Source organism: Nerophis lumbriciformis, linkage group LG04 (assembly GCF_033978685.3).
Source record: "Nerophis lumbriciformis linkage group LG04, RoL_Nlum_v2.1, whole genome shotgun sequence".
Classification (NCBI taxonomy): Eukaryota; Metazoa; Chordata; class Actinopteri; order Syngnathiformes; family Syngnathidae; genus Nerophis; species Nerophis lumbriciformis.
The window spans coordinates 28451136-28471962 of NC_084551.2; the positions used below are offsets into that span (position 1 = coordinate 28451136).

Here is a 20827-nt window from a genome sequence, read left to right on the forward strand (position 1 = left end):
AAACAGAATGCTGGAGGACAGCAAAAACTTACAGCATGTGGAGCAGAGATGGCGTCCACAAAGTGCATCCGTACATGACATGACAATCAACAATGTCCACACAAAAAAGATAGCAACAACTTAAATATTCTTGATTGCTAAAACAAAGCAGGTGCGGGGAATAACGCTCAAAGGAATATATGAAACTGCAACAGGAAAATACCAAAAAACAGGAAAAGCCACCAAAATAGGAGCGCAAGACAAGAACTAAAACATTATGCATGGGAGCACAACCAAAAAACTCAAAATAAGTTACGTTGTGCTGTTACGGGTTGTGACAGTAGACCTACTTTGAGACAAGAGCTATAGTGATGCATAGTTGGTTATGGTTTAAATTCATATCCAACAATTGCGACAACGACTTTGTATTGTCTACTGAGTTTCATTTCTTAATGATTTCTGCTGGTGGTGTGCCTGCGGATTTTTTTCAATTAAAAAAAATGCGCCTCGGCTCAAAAAAGGTTGCAAAAACACTGATCTACACAATTGAATATCTTAGTTGCTCAGACAGTAATGTGTTGATAGTCTCGAGCTGTGTGTCGTAATATGTATGTGTGCTTTGCTTGAGATTTTTTTCCTGGTCTCAAACTGAGCCCCTGCCACCCACAGGAGTTTACTTTGGAACTTGCTTTTTTTCTCCTCCTCCTCACCCCATGGCTTACCTTTTTCCCGCCTTTCCTGTTCTGTCTACACTGTATGATGTACTGTATGTCTGAACGCGTTTGTACAGAAAATGTAATTTTGTTGTACTTTTTAAGTGTAATGACAATAAAGTTCCATTCCATTCCAAGTTTAGAATAGGGAATGTTATTTTTTTTATGAAAAAAAAGATGTTAATCTCTCGTTTTTATTTTAGCATTTAAGCAAACTAGTGCTAGCTTGCTTCCCCAGTAATGAGCAGTGTCTCCAGTTTGTGACTTTATTAAGTGTTACCAATCACGGTTTTATAATCATTTGAATTTTAAACGGTAATTCTAGCCGTGGAGTGTTTTACTGCTTTTTATAATTTTACCGTTTTCGTTGTATCCCTTGTTTGTTATAACATCCTCTTTATTATTTTTGCCATTCTTGTCATTGATCATCAGGAGGAAAAGTTAAAATAAACCCTGTAATTTTTTTTATATGTGGGGATCACCGTCAGCTTGTTGTTATTGTAGAAGATAAGAACAGCTGATTGAAAGAAGTCACGCGGCAGAAACTTTATGTCCTCCCGAGGAAAGAAAAGGACGGTTAGTGGCCGTTAAAACTGAAAATGAAAAAATAGTACCACTTTTGTTTTTATGGTGAAATTTTGACGACTAAGCTGCCCGTAAAATCTGCTGACTTTTTTTTTTTTTTTTTTTTTTTTTTTTACAGTGTGTAACTTATTTTTTTAATTCAATAGTGTAGTTTTGTCAATGTGCTGACACTCTTGTTATATCTAGAAATGCACACATTCATTAAAATCACAGTGCCAAACACAACCTGAGACCTACAAAATTTAGGATTTACATTTTTTAAATCCCCTTTTTAACGCTGCTGGCCATTAGCTTATCGGTAGTGATTTTACATATTAATCATTATTCTTACATACTGATCTGCAGCAAAAGTGGTACTGTAACTTGGACAAACTACAACTTTGACCTTGAGCTGATTATTTATTAGATAAGTGGCTGTTAGTGAAATGGGGCTCAGCATGAAAAACTTAAATCTGTTTAGTTTAAAAGGTAATGTTACTGTGTTTTCTCTTTAATCCGTTGGTAATGCAGTTCTCTAATTGTGCATTTAACATTAGTAATTGAATCGAACGTTTTTAGTTTTTTTTAATACTAGCTTTGAAAATAAAAAGTTGATGATTTAGCAAAAACATTAAAGCTCAGTTGAAAATTGGCCTATTGGGATTATTACTACAGTTTGCTGGTCACACTGTCATTGGATTGGAACCTGAAATGGTCTCAAACAGGATTGCCAAACTCAATCGCAGAGGGGGCCAAAATTCATAGCACACTTTAGATCACGGGCCCGTTAGGATTCACTTGCCCCTGACAAAAACATACGTGTGTATTCAATCCGGCTTGAAGATTTCTATTTTCTGAGAGTTGCTTTGTGCGCGCGCGAGGACAACTGTGGTTGTTCAAATTATTAAGTGATTGTTGATTGACCACCTCCTCGTCATCCTTTTAACACATGGGCAAAAGATACAATATTTTATATGGACACAAAAACAGCAGAATCCGGGAGATGTTGGTACACAAATGCAATTTCCGGGGGTCTTTCGCAGAAAGAGTTGGCAAGTCTGAGAATGTGTCTGAGAAGCAAGTGTTTCCTAGCATGCCTTTTGTTGTTACACTGAACAAAAATATGAACACAACATTTTTCATGAGTTAAACTCAAAGATCAAAAACTTTTACTATTCACACAAAAAACCTATGCCTCTCAAATATTGTTCACAAATCTGTCTAAATCTGTGTTAATGAGTATTTCTTCTTTGCCAAGATTATCCATTCCACCTCACAGGTGTGGCATATCAAGATGCTGATTAAAGGGCATGATTATTGCACAGGTGTGCCGTAGGCTGCCCACAATAAAACGTCACTCTGAAATGTGCAGTTTTATCACACAGCACAATGCCAAGGTTGTCGCAAGTTTTGAGGGAGAGTGTAGATGGCATGCTGACCGAAGGAATGTCTACCAAAGCTGTTGCCCGTGAAATCATTTCTCTACCGTAAGCCGTCTCCAAAGGCATTTCAGAGAATTTGGCATCCATCCAGCCTCATAACCGCAGACCACGTGTAACCACATCAGCCTAGGACCTCCACATCCAGCAGGTGCACCTCCATGATCGTCTGAGACCAGCCAGCTGGACAGCTGCTGCAACAGTTGGTTTGCATAACCAAATAATTTCTGCACAAACTGTGAGCAACTGTCTGAGGGAAGCTTAGCTGCATGCTCGTCGTCCTCATCGGGGTCTCGACCTGACAGCAGTTTGTCGTAACCGACTTGAGTGGGCAAATGCTCACATTTGATGGCGTCTGGCACGTGAATCTCGGTTTTCAGTGTTTAAAGCAGATGGCAGACAGCACATGTGGTGTTGTGTAAGAGAGCGGTTTGCTGATGTCAGCGTTGTGAATCGAGTGGCCCATGGTGGGGGCGGGTTATGGGACGGGCAGGCGAATGTAATGGACAACGAACACAAGTGCATTTCATTGATGGCATTTTGAATGCACAGAGATACCGGGACGAGATCCTGAGGCCCATTGTTGTGCCATTCAGCCGAGACCATCACCTCATGTTGCAGCATGACAATGCACGGCCCCATGTTGCAAGAATCTGTACACAATTCCTGGAAGCTAAAAACATCCCAGTTCTTGCATGGCCAGCATACTCACCGGGTATGTCACCCATTGAGCATGTTTGGGATGCTGTGGATCGGCGTATACGACAGCGTGTTCCAGTTCCTACCAATATCCAGCAACTTGGCATAGCTATTAAAGAGGAGTGGACCAACATTCCACAGACTACAATCAACAACCTGATCAACTCTATGTGAAGGAGATGTGCTGCACTGCATGAGGATAAATGGTGGTCACACCAGATACTGACTGCTTTTCTGACCCTCCCAGACCCTCAATAAAGCAAAACTGCACATTTCAGAGTGGACTTTTATTTTGGGCAGCCTCAGGCACACTGTGCAGTAATCATGCTGTTTAATCACACCTGTGAGGTGGGATGGATTATCTTGGCAACAAAGCAATGCTCACAAACACAGATTTAAAAAGATTTGTGAACAACATTTAGGAGCAATGGGTATTTTGTGTATATAATACAAGTTTTAGATATTTGAGTTCAACTCAGGGCAGCACGGTGGGAGAGGGGTTAGTGCATCTGCCTCACAATACGAAGGTCCTGAGTAGTCTTGGGTTCAATCCCGGGCTCGGGATCTTTCTGTGTGGAGTTTGCATGTCCTCCCCGTGACTGCGTGGGTTCCCTCCTGGTACTCCGGCTTCCTCCCACCTCCAAAGACATGCACCTGGGGATAGGTTGATTGGCAACACTAAAATTGGCCCTAGTGTGTGGATGTGAGTGTGAATGTTGTCTGTCTATCTGTGTTGGCCCTGCGATGAGGTGGCGACTTGTCCAGGGTGTACCCTGCCTTCTGCCCGATTGTAGCTGAGATAGGCTCCAGTGCCCCCCGCGACCCCAAAGGGAATAAGCGGTAGAAAATGGATGGATGGATGGATGGAGTTCAACTTATGAAAAATGGGAGCAAAAATAAAAGTGTTACTCTTGTATTTTTGTTCAGTATACAGTTATCACTTGTAACTGTGTTATTATCATGCATTTGTAATGTGTTATTTTGTACAGACAAGGTTTAATGGTTAACGTGGTGTTGTTTTTATTTGTGTATATTTAAATTATTGCTATATTTAGTGTTAATCTGACACATTTGGTAAGAATAGTTAAGCGCAGTGCATACAATTGATAGCACTGTGGCCTTTAGTGGTAATTTGATCACATAAGGTGTAGAAATATGCATACGTGGACTGAATACTTGTTGACTTTCTAATGGCCCTGTGGGCCTTTAGTTTGACACCTGTGTTTTAAAAGGTTGAATGAACTTTTCATCTCCATAAATACAGTATAATAGTCATCATTTTATTTGCTGTATTTTTACTGAAATACCTCCTTTAACCACATTCAATGTGGCAAATCCAAGGTATTTATTGCGTTCTATATCTATACAAAACAATAGCAATTCCTGAATATGTAACATACACATTTTAAACATTCTTTTTCTCTCTTCCTCGTCCAGTCAAGTACATGCGAGAGGCAACGCCGTACGTCAAAAAGGGTTCACCGGTGTCAGAAATCGGATGGGAAACGCCCCCACCAGAGTCCCCACGTTTCAGCAGCACTCCCATCATCTCTCCGACCGCCTCCCCCTTAGCTCAGAGCTCTCCTCTTCAGCCGCCCCTGTCCCTGCAGGGCGACCGGCGATGCTTTCCGCTCAGGATGTGTTACGTAACCCGAGCCATGACCACAGCAGACCCAGACAACAGGTAGCTGACACACAAAACTGTTTTGTGCTCACTTTCACATTCACCCACACAATCATTAACTGTCGTTTGGTCAGCAGAATATGTAACATTTGATGCCTTTGCACCAACTACTTTACTAGGTGATATCATGCAGTGCGTGGTATGAGTGCAACACATTCATATCATGACAGTACAGTGTGCAAAATAGTGATAGCTGAAGGAAAATGTCTGACAATAATACATTTTTTTCTGATATCCTGGTTTGCTGCTAACTATTAACATACAGCAGTTTAATGGTTGCTCACTCTATGATTGGAAACGTCTGTCATGGAGAAGACTAGAAATAAAGGTGCTGCACGGAATTCATTAAATGGGAGGGTTTTTTTCCCCTAATTTTTCATTTTCCAACGCCTTTGTCAACACAACAAAGTGTTTGTGAGAAAAAGAAATGCTTGTTTTGCGTTGCTCTTCTGCTGTCCTCAGATCACCCCATTTTCTCCTTAACTTCTTGGGTGCCTATCAGAAAGAGTTTGGATCATTTTCAGGTTATGTTAAGAGGTGTCCTTAAGTTAATTGACAAGTAATATGACCAAGATTGAACAGCAGGCTCTCTGAAAGTGGTGTGCTGTCATGTCATTTATCTCTGTCCACACCCACACACATATTTTAAAACAAATCTCCACACAAGTGGAGTTTCAAAACAATCTGTCTGCACAAAAGCAAATTCATTTGGTCCAGCTGAAGCTTGAAAAAGTAGCAACAGCTGACTTGAAGCATTAAAACTCTGGCCATAAATATAGGGATATATTACATGTACTGTATAAGGATGTCTACCGTATTTTTCGGACTATAAGTCGCAGTTTTTTTCATAGTTTGGCCGGGGGTGCGACTTATACTCAGGAGCGACTTATGTGTGAAATTGTTAACATTACCGTAAAATATCAAATAATATTATTTAGCTCATTCACGTTAGAGACTAGACGTATAAGATTTCATGGGATTTAGCGATTCGGAGTGACAGATTATTTGGTAAACGTGTAGCATGTTCTATATCTTATAGTTATTTGAATGACTCTTACCATAATATGTCACGTTAACATACCATGCACGTTCTCAGTTGGTTATTTGTGTGTCATATAACATACACTTATTCAGCCTGTTGTTCACTATTCTTTATTTATTTTAAATTGCCTTTCAAATGTATATTCTTGGTGTTGAGTTTTATCAAATAAATTTCCCCCAAAAATGTGACTTATACTCCAGTGCGACGTATATATGTTTTTTTCCTTCTTTATTATGCATTTTCGGCCGGTGCGATTTATACTCCGGAGCGACTTATACTCCGAAAAATACGGTACATGTTATCTTCTGTGCATGTTTTAAGATGCTTGCAGCTGCACAAAATGATGCCAACCATCATAAGTCAATAACTTTATGTTCTGTTGTTAAATAGGGTTTATATAGCACTGTGTGGCTGACACTGGCTAGTAACAAATATATTTTGCCAACTTTGTGTGTTTTCTATGTTTTTAATTCTGGCTATACCTAGGCCAGTGCCAATTAATCGAACAATACATGACAATGAACCCAATAACTTTTCCCTCATGGATACATTGCAATGTCTATGTCGTTCGCTTCTCTTGGTGCAAGAGGGTTCACTCTCTGCAAGATGTATAATTTTGCTGACAGAGATTAAGAGTACATTTTATTTTTATGTGTGTTTACTTACTTACTTACTTGTTACTTACTTAAGATAGTTAAATGTTCTTGACCCTTCCAATTGCAATGGTAAAAAAAAGCTAGAAAGAAAGCAAAGTTTTTTGCATGTCAAAGGAATGCTTGCAATAATTTTATAATTATATGTTATGATTACATGAGTGCTTAATTTAGTCCAATGCTGACAATAATGTAATTTATCTGCAATTTATGTGGGACAATATGTCGTCTAGCAAAATGTATTATCGGCCCAGGCCTAGCTCTACCTACTGTATGTTATGCTTTGGTTGCTGCTTGTTCTCTTCACAGTTTCTTGCGCATGTGTGTACAAGTATTATGTGGGGGTGTGACTTGCAGGGTCAGCACATGAAGAAGGTGGGATATAATGCTGACAACATTTTTGAAAGTTAGCGACTTGTAGGCAACTGCGTAAGGATTGAAAACATTCACTTTAATTAATATTAAAAGGGCACTTTATATAACGGTCTTTCAATCAGTTGTGCTTGCACGATTTATCGCAGTTAGATAACATTACCTTTTGCAATGTCTAAAAATAAGTCTTCTTTAAAAGCTTCTTAATTGTGTGGAATTGATATTTTCCCTAGCAAGCCGCATTTAAAAAAGTGTGATATGAGCTAGGCGAATTGCCTCCAACACAACTGACTCAAAGTAATCTCATGTGGGTTGGGGTAAAAACAACTTTCAAAGCCCATGTATCCTCAAACAGCCCTGCATTGGACTTATTGTACGCATGATTAACACAACACAACAGATGGGCTTGTTGAACAAATCCATAAGGGACTGGGACAATAGAAATAATGTTTGGAAAAAGCAGGCACTTCAACAATGAAAGTCTACTAGCCAATGACATAAAGGAGAGAAATACAAACTACATAGTGATTGCTTGACAAGCAGCCGGTCAGTTTTATGTATATATATATATATATATATATTTATATATATATATATATATATATATATATATATATATATATATATTTATATATATATATATATATATATATATATATATATATATATATATATATATATATATATATATATATATATATATATATATATATATTTTTTTTTTTATTATTTTTTTTTAATCAAATTGATCACACTCTAAACCTGTGAATAATCATGATTAATCCGGGTTATTATTTGCTTGCATAAATAACATTTGCTGAAGAAAATACCCCAATATTTGGGTACAAATGCATTTTGGTAATTTTTAAAACTGTTTTACTGTACTGCAAGTCATTGGTTTGCTCAAAACCTGGTGACAGTAAGTATAGTTAGAATGAAGTGCACATTTTGGAAAGTCCTTCCAGTTTGCAATAATCTTGCAAACGAGGTACAGTTACTAATCGATAATGTAGTAAATGCACTCATAAACAACTTAACCATTTACCCTTCTTTACTTAACTGTGCTACTTTTGTTAAAATCATTGAATCAGTAAACTTTGCTAGTGTAGCATTTCCGCTATTTCTTCGGAATCAAAATATATATTTATATATTACAAATAGCCTATTATTTGCGTACAATAGACAAGTGATGCACCGAAAATGTGATCGTCTTAAATAAAAACCGAAACCGGATGTTGTAATGAAATATCCATTTTCCGGCGCACACGAGTGATGTAGCTCGCCCAAAGCTGAAGAAAAAAATCACATTCAGGTCCCATTCAGGTCGCATTGAGTTTAGACTGCAGCCATATTTGAAAAGATCAGATTCCAATCGGGTTCAGGACTACCTCCTGATATGGCCTGAATCTGATGCCAAAAGATCAGATTTTAAGCACTTTGGAGCGTTTAGAATGTCAAAAATATCATATCTGTGTCGCTTGAGGGCAAAAAAAATCAGATTTGGTGTGCAGTGGAAACGGAGCCCTAGTCACTGCTGTGTGTCTTTGGGCAAGACACTCTACCCACCTGCTCCCAGTGCCAACCACACTGGTTTAGATGTAGATTAAAGAAGTAGATAATGGGTATCACTATGTAAAGCGCTTTGAGTCTCTAGAGAAAAGCGCTATAAAAATTTAATTCACTTAATTTCAAATGTGCACTTAGTTCTAATCTAATTCTATTTACTGTCACCAAGTTGAGCAAATTAATGATTTGAAGTTCAGTAAAACATTTCAAAACTGTTGTTGTATGTAAGGCTGAAACGACGCGTCGACGTAGTCGACGTCATCGGTTACGTAAATACGTTGACGCAGTTTTTGTGCGTCGATGCGTCGCATATTTACGTCACACTACCGTCATGGCGGAGCGCAAAGCAGACGATGCGAGCGGTGCGAGCGAGCGGAAAAAAGCACGCCAAAAGTCGTCAAAAGTGTGGGAGTATTTCAATAAACGGCCTAATAATGTTGTAGTGGCGAACAGCTGTCTCGTCAGCTGAAGCGCGAGCTCGCAACCGTGGCTGCTGAGCAACCAGCCAAACCCCACTTAATAAAATTATATTTTATCTTAGAGCACATCCGCATCCCTATTCACCTAGGCAACCCCAGGAAATGTATATAATTCGGCATTATTTCGGCCAGTCGGCTTATATGATCAGAACCGATCAGTTTACGTTCACGCGCAGGTATAACGCGGCGCCCTCCCGTCTCATCTGCTGGTGCGCGAGCCCGGTAATTAGACCGCTGTGTCAAATCAAGGAGTATAAAAGACGCCAGCGCAGAGTGGAAAAAGGTTTAGTTCGTTACAGAAAACCCAGAGTTGTGCCAAAAGTGTACCAAAACCAATAGCTGAACGGACAGCCGGTAAGATTGCACTTTAGTTGTCTTTGTGGGTGTGGCGCACCTGTTGCGCTGGTGAGATGGGAGGGGGGGGGGGGGGGGTTGTGTGCATGTAGCGTGCTTAGTCTGGAGGCTAAATACACACAGTGTTTTGTGTAACTGTTGTTTAGTAAAGAAGTGTTGATATTCTTTGCTTAGTTTGATAAATGTTGGAGCAGTTTGCTTCATCAGGAGGGTGAAGTCGCTCAACTTAAAGTGTTGGATTTAACTTTGTTGGATCATTGGCTGCTGGTGAAGGCATAGAAAAAGGGGCATTTTTCTACCAGTAGACAGCGTTTAAGATTGAGTGTTTCACTGCTAATTTAATAATATATTTATATTGAATATGGATTTTAAATATGTATCTAAATAGGTGGTTAATTGGTTAGGTATTTATGTATTTGCATATTGGGTTTTCTGCTGCATTTATCTATTGTGTTTCTGGGTTTAAATGTATTTTATATGTATCTTGGTGCATTTATGTTGAGACAATTTATTTAAAATCTGTTTTAACTTAAAGGGAAAAGATGTGTCCATTTTCTTGCACTTGTTTAATGGTTAAGAGTTTGATAGCCTAATTAATAATTGTAAATTATGGGATTGATAATTGATTGATTTTTTACAGCATGTTAATCTTGTGGTGTTTTGTCCTTAAAGGTTTTTCACCTACTAAAGAAGCTAAAGGCTACTAAAGAAGCTAAAGGCTACTAAAGTCTACTGACACTGCTAAAGACTGCTAAAAAGACTAAAGAAGAAAAAAGAAGCTGTTTCTTCGTTGGAAAAACTGTTGCAAACTAAAGGAAAATAAAAGGAAAAAGTAACTACGGTCTGGTCTTTTGAGTGAAATCCAGAAGCCACATTTAGCATTGGTACATCCCTTCAAGTGTGGGATAAGCACAGCGAAAAAAGCAAAAGACTTGACAGTTGTTGTATGCACACTGTGTCGAGCGGAAATGGCCTATCATAGCAGCACAACGGCTATGAAAGAACATTTGACAAGAAAACACCCGACAGCGTTCTTGCCATCACCATCAACTAGTCAATCGTCCGCGTGAGTATACGTTGTCATCATTACACAAAAACATGAATGTGTCATTTGTATCTGCGTTGTAAATTCATAAACTAAAACACCGTTTCTCTCTGAGAGGCGCGTTTGGCGTGCCTGTTCAGTGTTTACAAAGACGCTAACGTTAATTAGTTGTGCAAATACCTTTTACAACATTAACAGTTACATATACTATGTACAAACGAACAATTAACTTTCACTTTAATCATACTATCATTGTTGTGTTATTAAGCAAAATAAGCAATACTTTTACTTTTGTTGAAATGTTTACACTGTTACAGAATATTTCGTTTTGCACTTTTTTGTATTGGATGTTTATCTTTATTTTTGTACATTTTAAAGCAAAATAAGCAATACTTTTACTTTTGAAATGCTTATACTATTGCAGAATATTAAGATTTGCACTGGATATTTACTTTTATATTTGCACATTAAAAAGCAAATAAGCTACTTTTAATTTTGTTAAATTTTAAAAGTTTTAAATGTTTACATTACAGAATATTTTGTCATGTTGTTGTCAATGTTGACTGAGTGGCCATACCTTTTTTTTTTGTAAATAAGTCATGCCTTTTGAAAAAACTGGCCTAAATTTATTTTTTCATCTTCATTTTAAATAAAAAAATAATCGGTAAAAGGAAAAATAATCTATAGATTAATCGGAAAAATAATCTATAGATTAACCGATTAATCGAAAAAAATAATCTATAGAATAATCGATAGAAAAATAATCGTTAGCTGCAGCCTTAGTTGTATGATATTCTGACTACCAAATTGCATTTGTATGTAAATATTGGGGTATTTTTATAAGCAAATTTGATTCAAGAGAGCAAATAATAACTTGTGATTAAATATGATTAATTACAGTTCAAGAGTGTAATTAATCTGATTCAAACAACTGACAGCCCTAATGTGTATGTAGGTATGTATGTATGTATATATATCCATCCATCCATTTTCTACCGCTTGTCCCTTTTGGGGTCGCGGGGGGTGCTGGAGCCTATCTCAGCTGCATTCGGGCGGTAGGCGGGGTATACCCTGGACAAGTCGCCACCTCATCGCAGGGCCAACACTGATAGACAGACAACATTCACACTCACATTCACACACTAGGGCCAATTTAGCGTTGCCAATCAACCTATCCCCAGGTGCATGTCTTTGGAAGTAGGAGGAAGCCGAAGTACTCGGAGGGAACCCACGCAGTCACGGGGGGAACTTGCAAACTCCACACAGGAAGATCCCGAGCCCGGGATCGTGAGGCACATGCACTAAGCCCTATATATATATATATATATATATATATATATATATATATATATATATATATATATATATATATATATATATATATATATAGATATATATATATATATAGATATATATATATATATATATATATATATATATATATATATATATATATATATATAGATATATATATATATATATATATATATATATATATATATATATATATATATATATATATATATATATGTGTGTGTATATATATATACGTGTATATATATATATATATCTATATATATATATATATATATATAGATATATATATATATATATATGTATATATATACAGCATATGTAATTTACAAAACCAGTGAAGTTGGCACATTGTATAAAACGTAAATAGAAACAGAATACAATGATTTGCAATTCCTTTTCAACTTATAGCAAATTGGATAGACTGCAAAGATATATATATATATATATATATATATATATATATATATAACGGCATACGGATCACGATTGAAGCCAACAAGCAAACCGTCAACTTCCTTGACGTCACTTTCAACCTGAGAAATAACAGCTACCAACCATTCACGAAACCCAACACAACACTCCAATACGTGCACCATGACAGCAACCACCCACCCACCACCACGAAAAGAATACCTACCGGAATCAATAAAAGGCTATCGATGCTGTCATCTAGCAAAGCTGAATTTGACCAAGCAACCCCCCCGTACCAAAAAGCCCTTGATGAAAGCGGATACAATTTCACCCTCACCTATGAACCCACGCCAGGAAACCAGCCAAAAAAGAACAGAAAACGAAACGACATCATCTGGTACAACCCCCCATACAGCAAAAACGTCTCAACTAACATTGGACACAAATTCCTCAATCTGATTGACAAACACTTTCCCAAAGACAACACCCTAAGAAAAGTATTCAACAAGAACAACATTAAATTGAGCTACAGCTGCATGAACAATATACGACAAATCATCTCAAACCACAACAAAAAAATTGCAAATGAGCCGTCGGCCCCCAGACAGAGCGACTCCAAAACCAACAAAGGCTGTAACTGTCGAAAGAAACCTGATTGCCCTCTCAACGGGGGGTGCTTACAAACATCAGTTGTCTACCAATCTAAGGTAATACGCAAGGACATTAACACATCCGACACATATGTAGGATTAACCGAGGGAGAATTCAAAACCAGATGGAACAATCACAAGGCTTTTTTCAGGAACAAAAACCTGCGAAATACCACAGAACTCAGCAAACACATTTGGGACCTCAAAGACAATAATGTTGAATATTCAATAACATGGCAAATTCTTGCATCCAGCACACCTTACAATAGTGGTAATAAAAGATGCAACCTATGCTTGAAAGAGAAACTGTTTATTATTTACCGTCCAGACCTGTCATCCCTCAACAAGCGCAGCGAAATTGTAACAGCATGCCGCCATAGACGGAAACACCTCCTAGGCAACACATGAGCCAATCACCACGCCCCTACGCCAGCCTGTACCCACCCACTCTGTGCCCTATATAAACCATGGTATGCGAATGCTCCCATTAAAATCTCCTGATGATTGAGGGTACCCCTCATGAAACAGGCCTGTAGAGATGAAATAGTCTTGTGATTTTTTTTCCCACACATACATATATATATATATATATATATATATATATATATATATATATATATATATATATATATATATATATATATATATATATATATATATATACACAATCGCGATCAAAGGATTACATGCACTTGTAAAGAACATAATGTCATGGCTGTCTTGAGTTTCCAATACTTTCTACAACTCTTATTTTTTTGTGATAGAGTGATTGGAGCACATACTTGTTTGTCACAAAAAACATTCATGAAGTTTGGTTCTTTTATGAATTTATTATGGGTCTACTGAAAATGTGACCAAATCTGCTGGGTCAAAAGTATACATACAGCTATGTTAATATTTGGTTACATGTCCCTTGGCAAGTTTCACTGCAATAAGGCGCTTTTGGTAGCCATCCACAGCTTCTGGCAAGCTTCTGGTTGAATTTTTGACCACTCCTCTTGACAAAATTGGTACAGTTCAGCTAAATGTGTTGATTTTCTGACATGGACTTGTTTCTTCAGCATTGTCCACACGTTTAAGTCAGGACTTTGGGAAGGCCATTCTAAAACCTTAATTCTAGCCTGATTTAGCCATTCCTTTACCACTTTGGGCATGTGTTTGGGGTCATTGTCCTGTTGGAACACCCAACTGCGCCCAAGACCGAACCTCAGGAGCTGATGATTTTAGGTTGTCCTGAAGAATTTGGAGGTAATCCTCCTTTGTCATTGTCCCATTTAAAGCACCGGTTACATTGGCAGCAAAGCAGGCCCAGAGCATAATACTACCACCACAATGTTTGACGGTAGGGATGGTGTTCCTGGGATTAAAGGCCTGTCCTTTTCTCCTCCAAACATATTGCTGGGTATTGTGGCCAAACAGCTCAATTTTTGTTTCATCTGACCACCCAACCTTCCTCCAGAAGGTCTTATCTTTGTCCATGTGATGTCAGAGGAAACAAAAATTGAGCTGTTTGGCCACAATACCCAGCAATATGTTTGGAGGAAAAAAGGTGAGGCCTTTAATCCCAGGAACACCATGCCCACCGTCATCACACTGATGGACTTGTTTATGATCTTTTGTTGTCTAATCATTATGGCTTTAATTTTTAACATCGGTCCAAGGACAACAGATGTAGAATAGCCTTTTGGCTAATTTACAGTAATGTTTTTTAATGTACAATGTCACTGTCAAATAAAAAAATAGATAAATAAAATAAATACAATTGAGTACATTTGAGTAGCCATTTAGGATAGGATAGCATAGCATAGGATAGGTGCTTTATTGTCACTGTTTCCGCAACACAACGAAACTTTGTTAAGCAATCCTCCAATGCAGAAGAATCTTGGTTTTAAGCAAGTTAGCAGTTATAATAGTTATATGACAATGAATAGGTGACAGTAATATGGCAGTGAAGGATGAATAAACAGTTAAATAGCAGTACATACATATATGGTTAAGTGACAGGGAATAGATAAACATTTAGGTTGCAGTGAATAAATAAACTGTTAAGTAACAGTGGATAAATAAGCAGTTGAAATGCGGTGGATGAATAATTGTAGTGAATAAGTTAAGACTGAATAAGTTAACAGTTAAAGTGAAGTTACTAAATAAACAGTGCTGGTGGATTGAGTAAGTTAACAGAGCATTGAATTAAATACTTATTGCACATATAGTACCGGACAGCAGTGGGTCATTATTGCACTGTGTATTATTGCACGTCTGTTTTTTCACAAGGGGGCTGTGTGTGTGTGTGTGTGTGTGTGTGTGTGTGTGTGTGTGTGTGTGTGTGTGTGTGTGTGTGTGTGTGTGCGTGCGTGCGTGCGTGCGTGCGTGCGTGCGTGCGTGCGTGCGTGCGTGCGTGCGTGCGTGCGTGCGTGCGTGCGTGCGTGCGTGCGTGCGTGCGTGCGTGCGTGCGTGCGTGCGTGCGTGCGTGCGTGCGTGCGTGCGTGCGTGCGTGCGTGCGTGCGTGCGTGCGTGCGTGCGTGCGTGCGTGCGTGCGTGCGTGCGTGCGGATGGTTCTGAGCCTGCCTGAGGGCAGGGTGGTGAAGATGGAGTGTCCCGGGTGAGAGGTGTCCCTTTTCATGTTTAAGGCCCGCTTGTGAAGGCGGCTCGAGTGTGTCTCTGGGGGATGAGTCCCTGAGCCGTTTTGATGATCCGCTGAAAAAACTTCCTTTCTGCTGCGGTGCAGTTGGAGTACCAGAAAGAACAGTCGTATGTCAGGATGCTCTCAATTGTGCAGCAGTAGAAGTTCTTCAGCACATCTCAAGGAAGTTTGCTGCGTCTCAGAGTCCTCAGGAAAAATAGGTGCTTTCTTGATTATGTGTGAGTTGTTCAGGCTCCAACTCAGGTATCTGAGATGTGTATTCCCAGGAACTTAAAGCTGGAGAGGCGTTCCACCTCTTCTTGGTTTATGTGCTGACTGATGTGGGGTGTTTTTTGTTTTTCCCTGTAGTCTTTTATTATTTTTCTTGGTTTTCTTATTGTTCAGATGCAGGTTGTTTTTTTAACACCACCCAGAGAATGTTTTGACTTCTTCTCTGTAGGCCGCCTCGTTGTTGTTGGAGATCAGTCCTACAATGGTGGTGTCGTCTGCAAATTTGAAGAAGGTGTTGAAGCTGTGGGTGGTTGTGCAGTCGTGGGTGTACAGGGAGTAGAGCATTGGGCTGAGGACACAGCCTTGGGGTACACCGCCGAGTCTGTGGAGGAGCTGCGTGCATGTTGGGAGACAACAGACTGGGAGGAAATTGGAGCGGCCACAAACAAGCCGAAATGAGTTTCCTCCGCCGGGTGGCGGGTCTCTCCTTTAGAGATAGGATGAGAAGCTCTGCCATCCGGGGGGAGCTCAAAGTAAAGCCGCTGCTCCTCCACATCGAGAGGAGCCAGATGAGGTGGTTCGAGCATCTGGTCAGGATGCCACCCGAACGCCTCCCTAGGGAGGTGTTTAGGGCACGTCCGACCGGTAGGAGGCCACGGGGAAGACCCAGGACACGTTGGGAAGACTATGTCTCCTGGCTGGCCTGGGAACGCCTCTGGATCGCCCGGGAAGAGCTGGACGAAGTGGCTGGGGAGAGGGAAGTCTGGGCTTCCCTCTGCCCCCGCGACCCGACCTCGGATAAGCGGAAGAAGATGGATGGATGGATGGATGGATATATATATATATATATATATATATATATATACTGTATATATATATATATTAGGGGTGTAACGGTACGGGTATTTTATCGAACCGTTTTGGTACGGGGGTTCCGGTTCGGTGCAGAGGTGTACCGAACGAGTTTCCACACGGACATATTAAGTAGCGTACTGCACGTTGTGTAAACAATACTCAAAATGCCGGACACCTGAGGCATCCAAGAAACCCCGCCCCCTTGCAACTTGGAAAAAGTTGCAATGTTGACTAATAAAACAAAGCTGTTTTTTTTTTCTTTCAAACTGTCACTGCTCAAAACATAATATTGAATCAAAATCAATGTTATTATGAATTATTGACCTATCCAAGGTTCCGATTACTTCACATCAAATATTCCACTAAGAAAAATATTTTTGGTGGAAGATTTTGCAAATTTGGTCAATAAATAACCAAAAAATGTATATCTTGTTGTTTTCTTACTGTATCGAAAATGAACCGAACCGTGACCTCTAAAGCGAGGTACGTACCGAACCGAAATTTTTGTGTACCGTTACACCCCTAATATATATATATATATATATATATATATATATATATATATATATATATATATATTTATATATACTGTATATATATATATTAGGGGTGTAACGGTATGGGTATTTTATCAAACCGTTTTGGTACGGGGGTTCCGATTCGGTGCAGAGGTGTACCGAACGAGTTTCCACACGGACATATTAAGTAGCGTACTGCACGTTGTGTAAACAATACTCAAAATGCCGGACACCTGAGGCATCCAAGAAACCCCGCCCCCTTGCAACTTGGAAAAAGTTGCAATGTTGACTAATAAAACAAAGCTGTTTTTTTTTTCTTTCAAACTGTCACTGCTCAAAACATAATATTGAATCAAAATCAATGTTATTATGAATTATTGACCTATCCAAGGTTCCGATTACTTCACATCAAATATTCCACTAAGAAAAATATTTTTGGTGGAAGATTTTGCAAATTTGGTCAATAAATAACCAAAAAATGTATATCTTGTTGTTTTCTTACTGTATCGAAAATGAACCGAACCGTGACCTCTAAACCGAGGTACGTACCGAACCGAAATGTTTGTGTACCGTTACACCCCTAATATATATATATATATATATATATATATATATATATATATATATATATATATATATATATATATATATATACAGCCCGGCCCCCGAGTCAAAAAGTTTGGGGACCCCTGTTGTACATGGTAATCTTACTGTTATGTAAATGACCTGTTTTTATACGACATTGCTAACAACCATGTTTGAAAGTTGCAGAAGAACCGCATATTTGTCCAAAGTTGCTTATATTCATTCAGACGAGGCAATAATAGCTTTTGTGGATGTGGCCATCTTGATTTCTGACTTTGTAATTGCAACTCTCATAGCTCGGCTGTGACGTCATTCCTAGCTCCAACTTCCCACTTCAGAAGTAAATCGGACACAGCACTTAATCAACAATGCCTCTGCTGGTTGCAGACAAATAGTAAAATAGCACTCTATTTTTCCTCAATAACTTAATCGACAAATTATAGTTGTAAATTATTATGGCTCCCATCCATAACCCACCCTGATATCTTTAGCGCTTGCTATTATAGCTGAATTTGCTACCAGACAGTTTTATCTAACAAAGCCCATGACTGAAGGCAACAGAGCAGAATGAAAATGACTGTCATGTTTATTAAAACTGCATTTGACATCATTCCCCAAGAACAAAATGTAATATTAACCTTCACGGCACAGAGAGGGTTTGAAGACACTTTTAATTGCACTTTGACTAACTACACAATTTAAGAGCACAGTAGGGTTGAACATTCACATAGCTGGCAATATTCTCCACTTGTTGGGGTCAAAATCCTAACGCTCAATCTCATGTGCCAAGGTCAGCAAACAGAGCGCTTTGTTTTGTAGTTTGGTAAAACAAGGACACATTCACTGAATACATTTAATAGAATGCAGTTTGCGAGTAGTGTCACCAGTGTTGGGACTGTAACGCCGTTAGTTTCGGCGGTAAATAGTAATCTAACGCGTTATTTTTTATATTCAGTAACTCAGTTACCGTTACTACATGATGCGTTACTGCGTTATTTTACGTTATTTTTTATGTAGTATCGGCTAGAAACTGAGGATCTGAGTGTGTTTTATTGCAGCGAAGCAGAGACGTGCTTCTGATTCTTCCTCTGCGCTCTCTGTGTGTGTGTGTGTGTGTCTGGGTGTGGGAAGGGGAGGGGAGGGGAGGGGGGTGCGCAATACAACGTAAACCGTTGGCCAACCAAAAAGTAACCACAGAACACTATACGACTATACGGTATAGTGTTCTGTGGTTACTTTTTGGTTGGCCAAGCGGACGTGAGGACAGGCTGTCCTCACTCAGATCCGCACGGACCGGGAGTGGGCGTGCCTTAAGTCCGGCTGGAAATCGGGAGAAATTTGGAGAATGGTTGTCCCAGGGAGAGGCACTGAAATTCGGGAGGGTTGGCAAGTATGAGATATTCTCACTTCTTTTCTTTTGTCGAGCACAAAGAAAAGAACATTTTAGTTAAATGTAAGTTGTGTCTTGGATCAAAGATCCCGTCTCCTGCCCAAAACAACAATTCAAATCTGCCTGGTTAGGCTCTGTGTATGTCACGTGTGCCTTCCTTAGGTGAAGCCAGGTTTACAGCTATCTTGTTGATTGATTGAAACTTTTATTAGTAGATTACGTACAATTGACCACTAAATGGTAACACCCAAATACGTTTGTTAACTTGTTTAAGTCGGGGTCCACTTAAATTGATTCATGATACAGATATATACTATCAAATATATACTAACATCATAATACAGTCATCACACAAGATAATCATCAGGGTATATACATTGAATTATTTACATTATTTACAATCCGGGGTGTGGGATATGGAGGGGGGGTGGGAGGGGGTTAGGTTTGGTTGGTATCAACACTTCAGTCATCAACAATTGCATCATCAGAGAAATGGACATTGAAACAGTGTAGGACTGACTTGGTGGGATATGTATAGCAAGTAGTGGACACAGAGAGAGAGATCAGAAAGTATAAGAAAAAGTGTCTACATTTGATTATTTACAATCCGAAGAGGTATTATGTGGAAGGGAGGGTGTTAGTTTAGGGTTGTAGTTGCCTGGAGGTGTTCTTTTAGTGCGGTTTTGAAGGAGGATAGAGATGCCCTTTCTTTTACACCTGTTGGGAGTGCATTCCATATTGAAGTGGCATAGAAAGAGAATGAGTTAAGACCTTTGTTAGTTCGGAATCTGGGTTTAACGTGGTTAGTGTTAGTGTTAGTGTTATTATGCTGTTTGTTACTTATGTATGTTATGTTGCAGCTATTTAAAATAGTTTTGTCAATTTGTTCTGGCCTGAAATAAATTGGCCCTTTGAAACATATCTTTGTCTTTGTGTGTTGTATGTAGAGCACATTGCTTAGCAGAGTTCAGTGATGCAAATGTATGTCAAGTTGATCAACAGATTGTATTATTCTCCAGTGCAATAACAGTACTGAAATGAAGGCTAAAAGGGCATTAATGGGAGCTTTAAAAAAAAAAAAGTAGAAGAAGTAACTAAATAGTTACTTTTCACAGTAACGCATTACTTTTTGGTGTAAGTAACTGAGTTAGTAGCTGAGTTACTTTTGAAATAAAGTAACTAGTAACTGTAACTAGTTACATTTTTTTCAGTAACTAACCCAACACTGAGTGTCACCCTCCTGGACATTATTGGACATGCCCGAATGGAAAAAGTTTCATAGATGCTGCTGGAATAAACGTGATTTTAAAGGTAGTCAACATTTTTGGTCGTGAAATAGAAAAGTTTTTTAGTCCAATACATGTTGCAAGAAGTTACATTTCTGGTTCAGTGGTTGTGATAACACTTTTTCTCTTTGCCTTCAGGGTGTGGGGGCATAACAAAACACACAAAAGCAAAACACACTTGCAGTTGATTGTTTAAATGCTGAGTAAGCTGAAATCTTGATTGTGTGACGTCACACACGTTGATCGCTTGTTTGACTTTAAAAACATTGCTTTTAAATTCCAATTTGTACAACATTTGGGACATTTGACTACAACTGTATTGATGTGTCCGTGTTTCATACTTATTTTTTAAAGTGTGTTAGAATCCATGCT

General features: G+C 38.9%; 1 protein-coding gene across 2 annotated transcripts in view; it reads left to right on the forward strand.

Annotated features, from left to right (window-relative positions):
• The window catches only part of sntb1 (syntrophin, basic 1), a 122602-nt gene that overhangs the window by 39682 nt on the left and 62093 nt on the right, over positions 1-20827 (forward strand). For both annotated transcript variants that reach the window (XM_061951362.1, XM_061951355.2), the window contains exon 2: positions 4832-5078. In XM_061951362.1, the coding sequence (XP_061807346.1) occupies positions 4832-5078 (247 nt within the window). The remainder of the gene's footprint in view (positions 1-4831; positions 5079-20827) is intronic.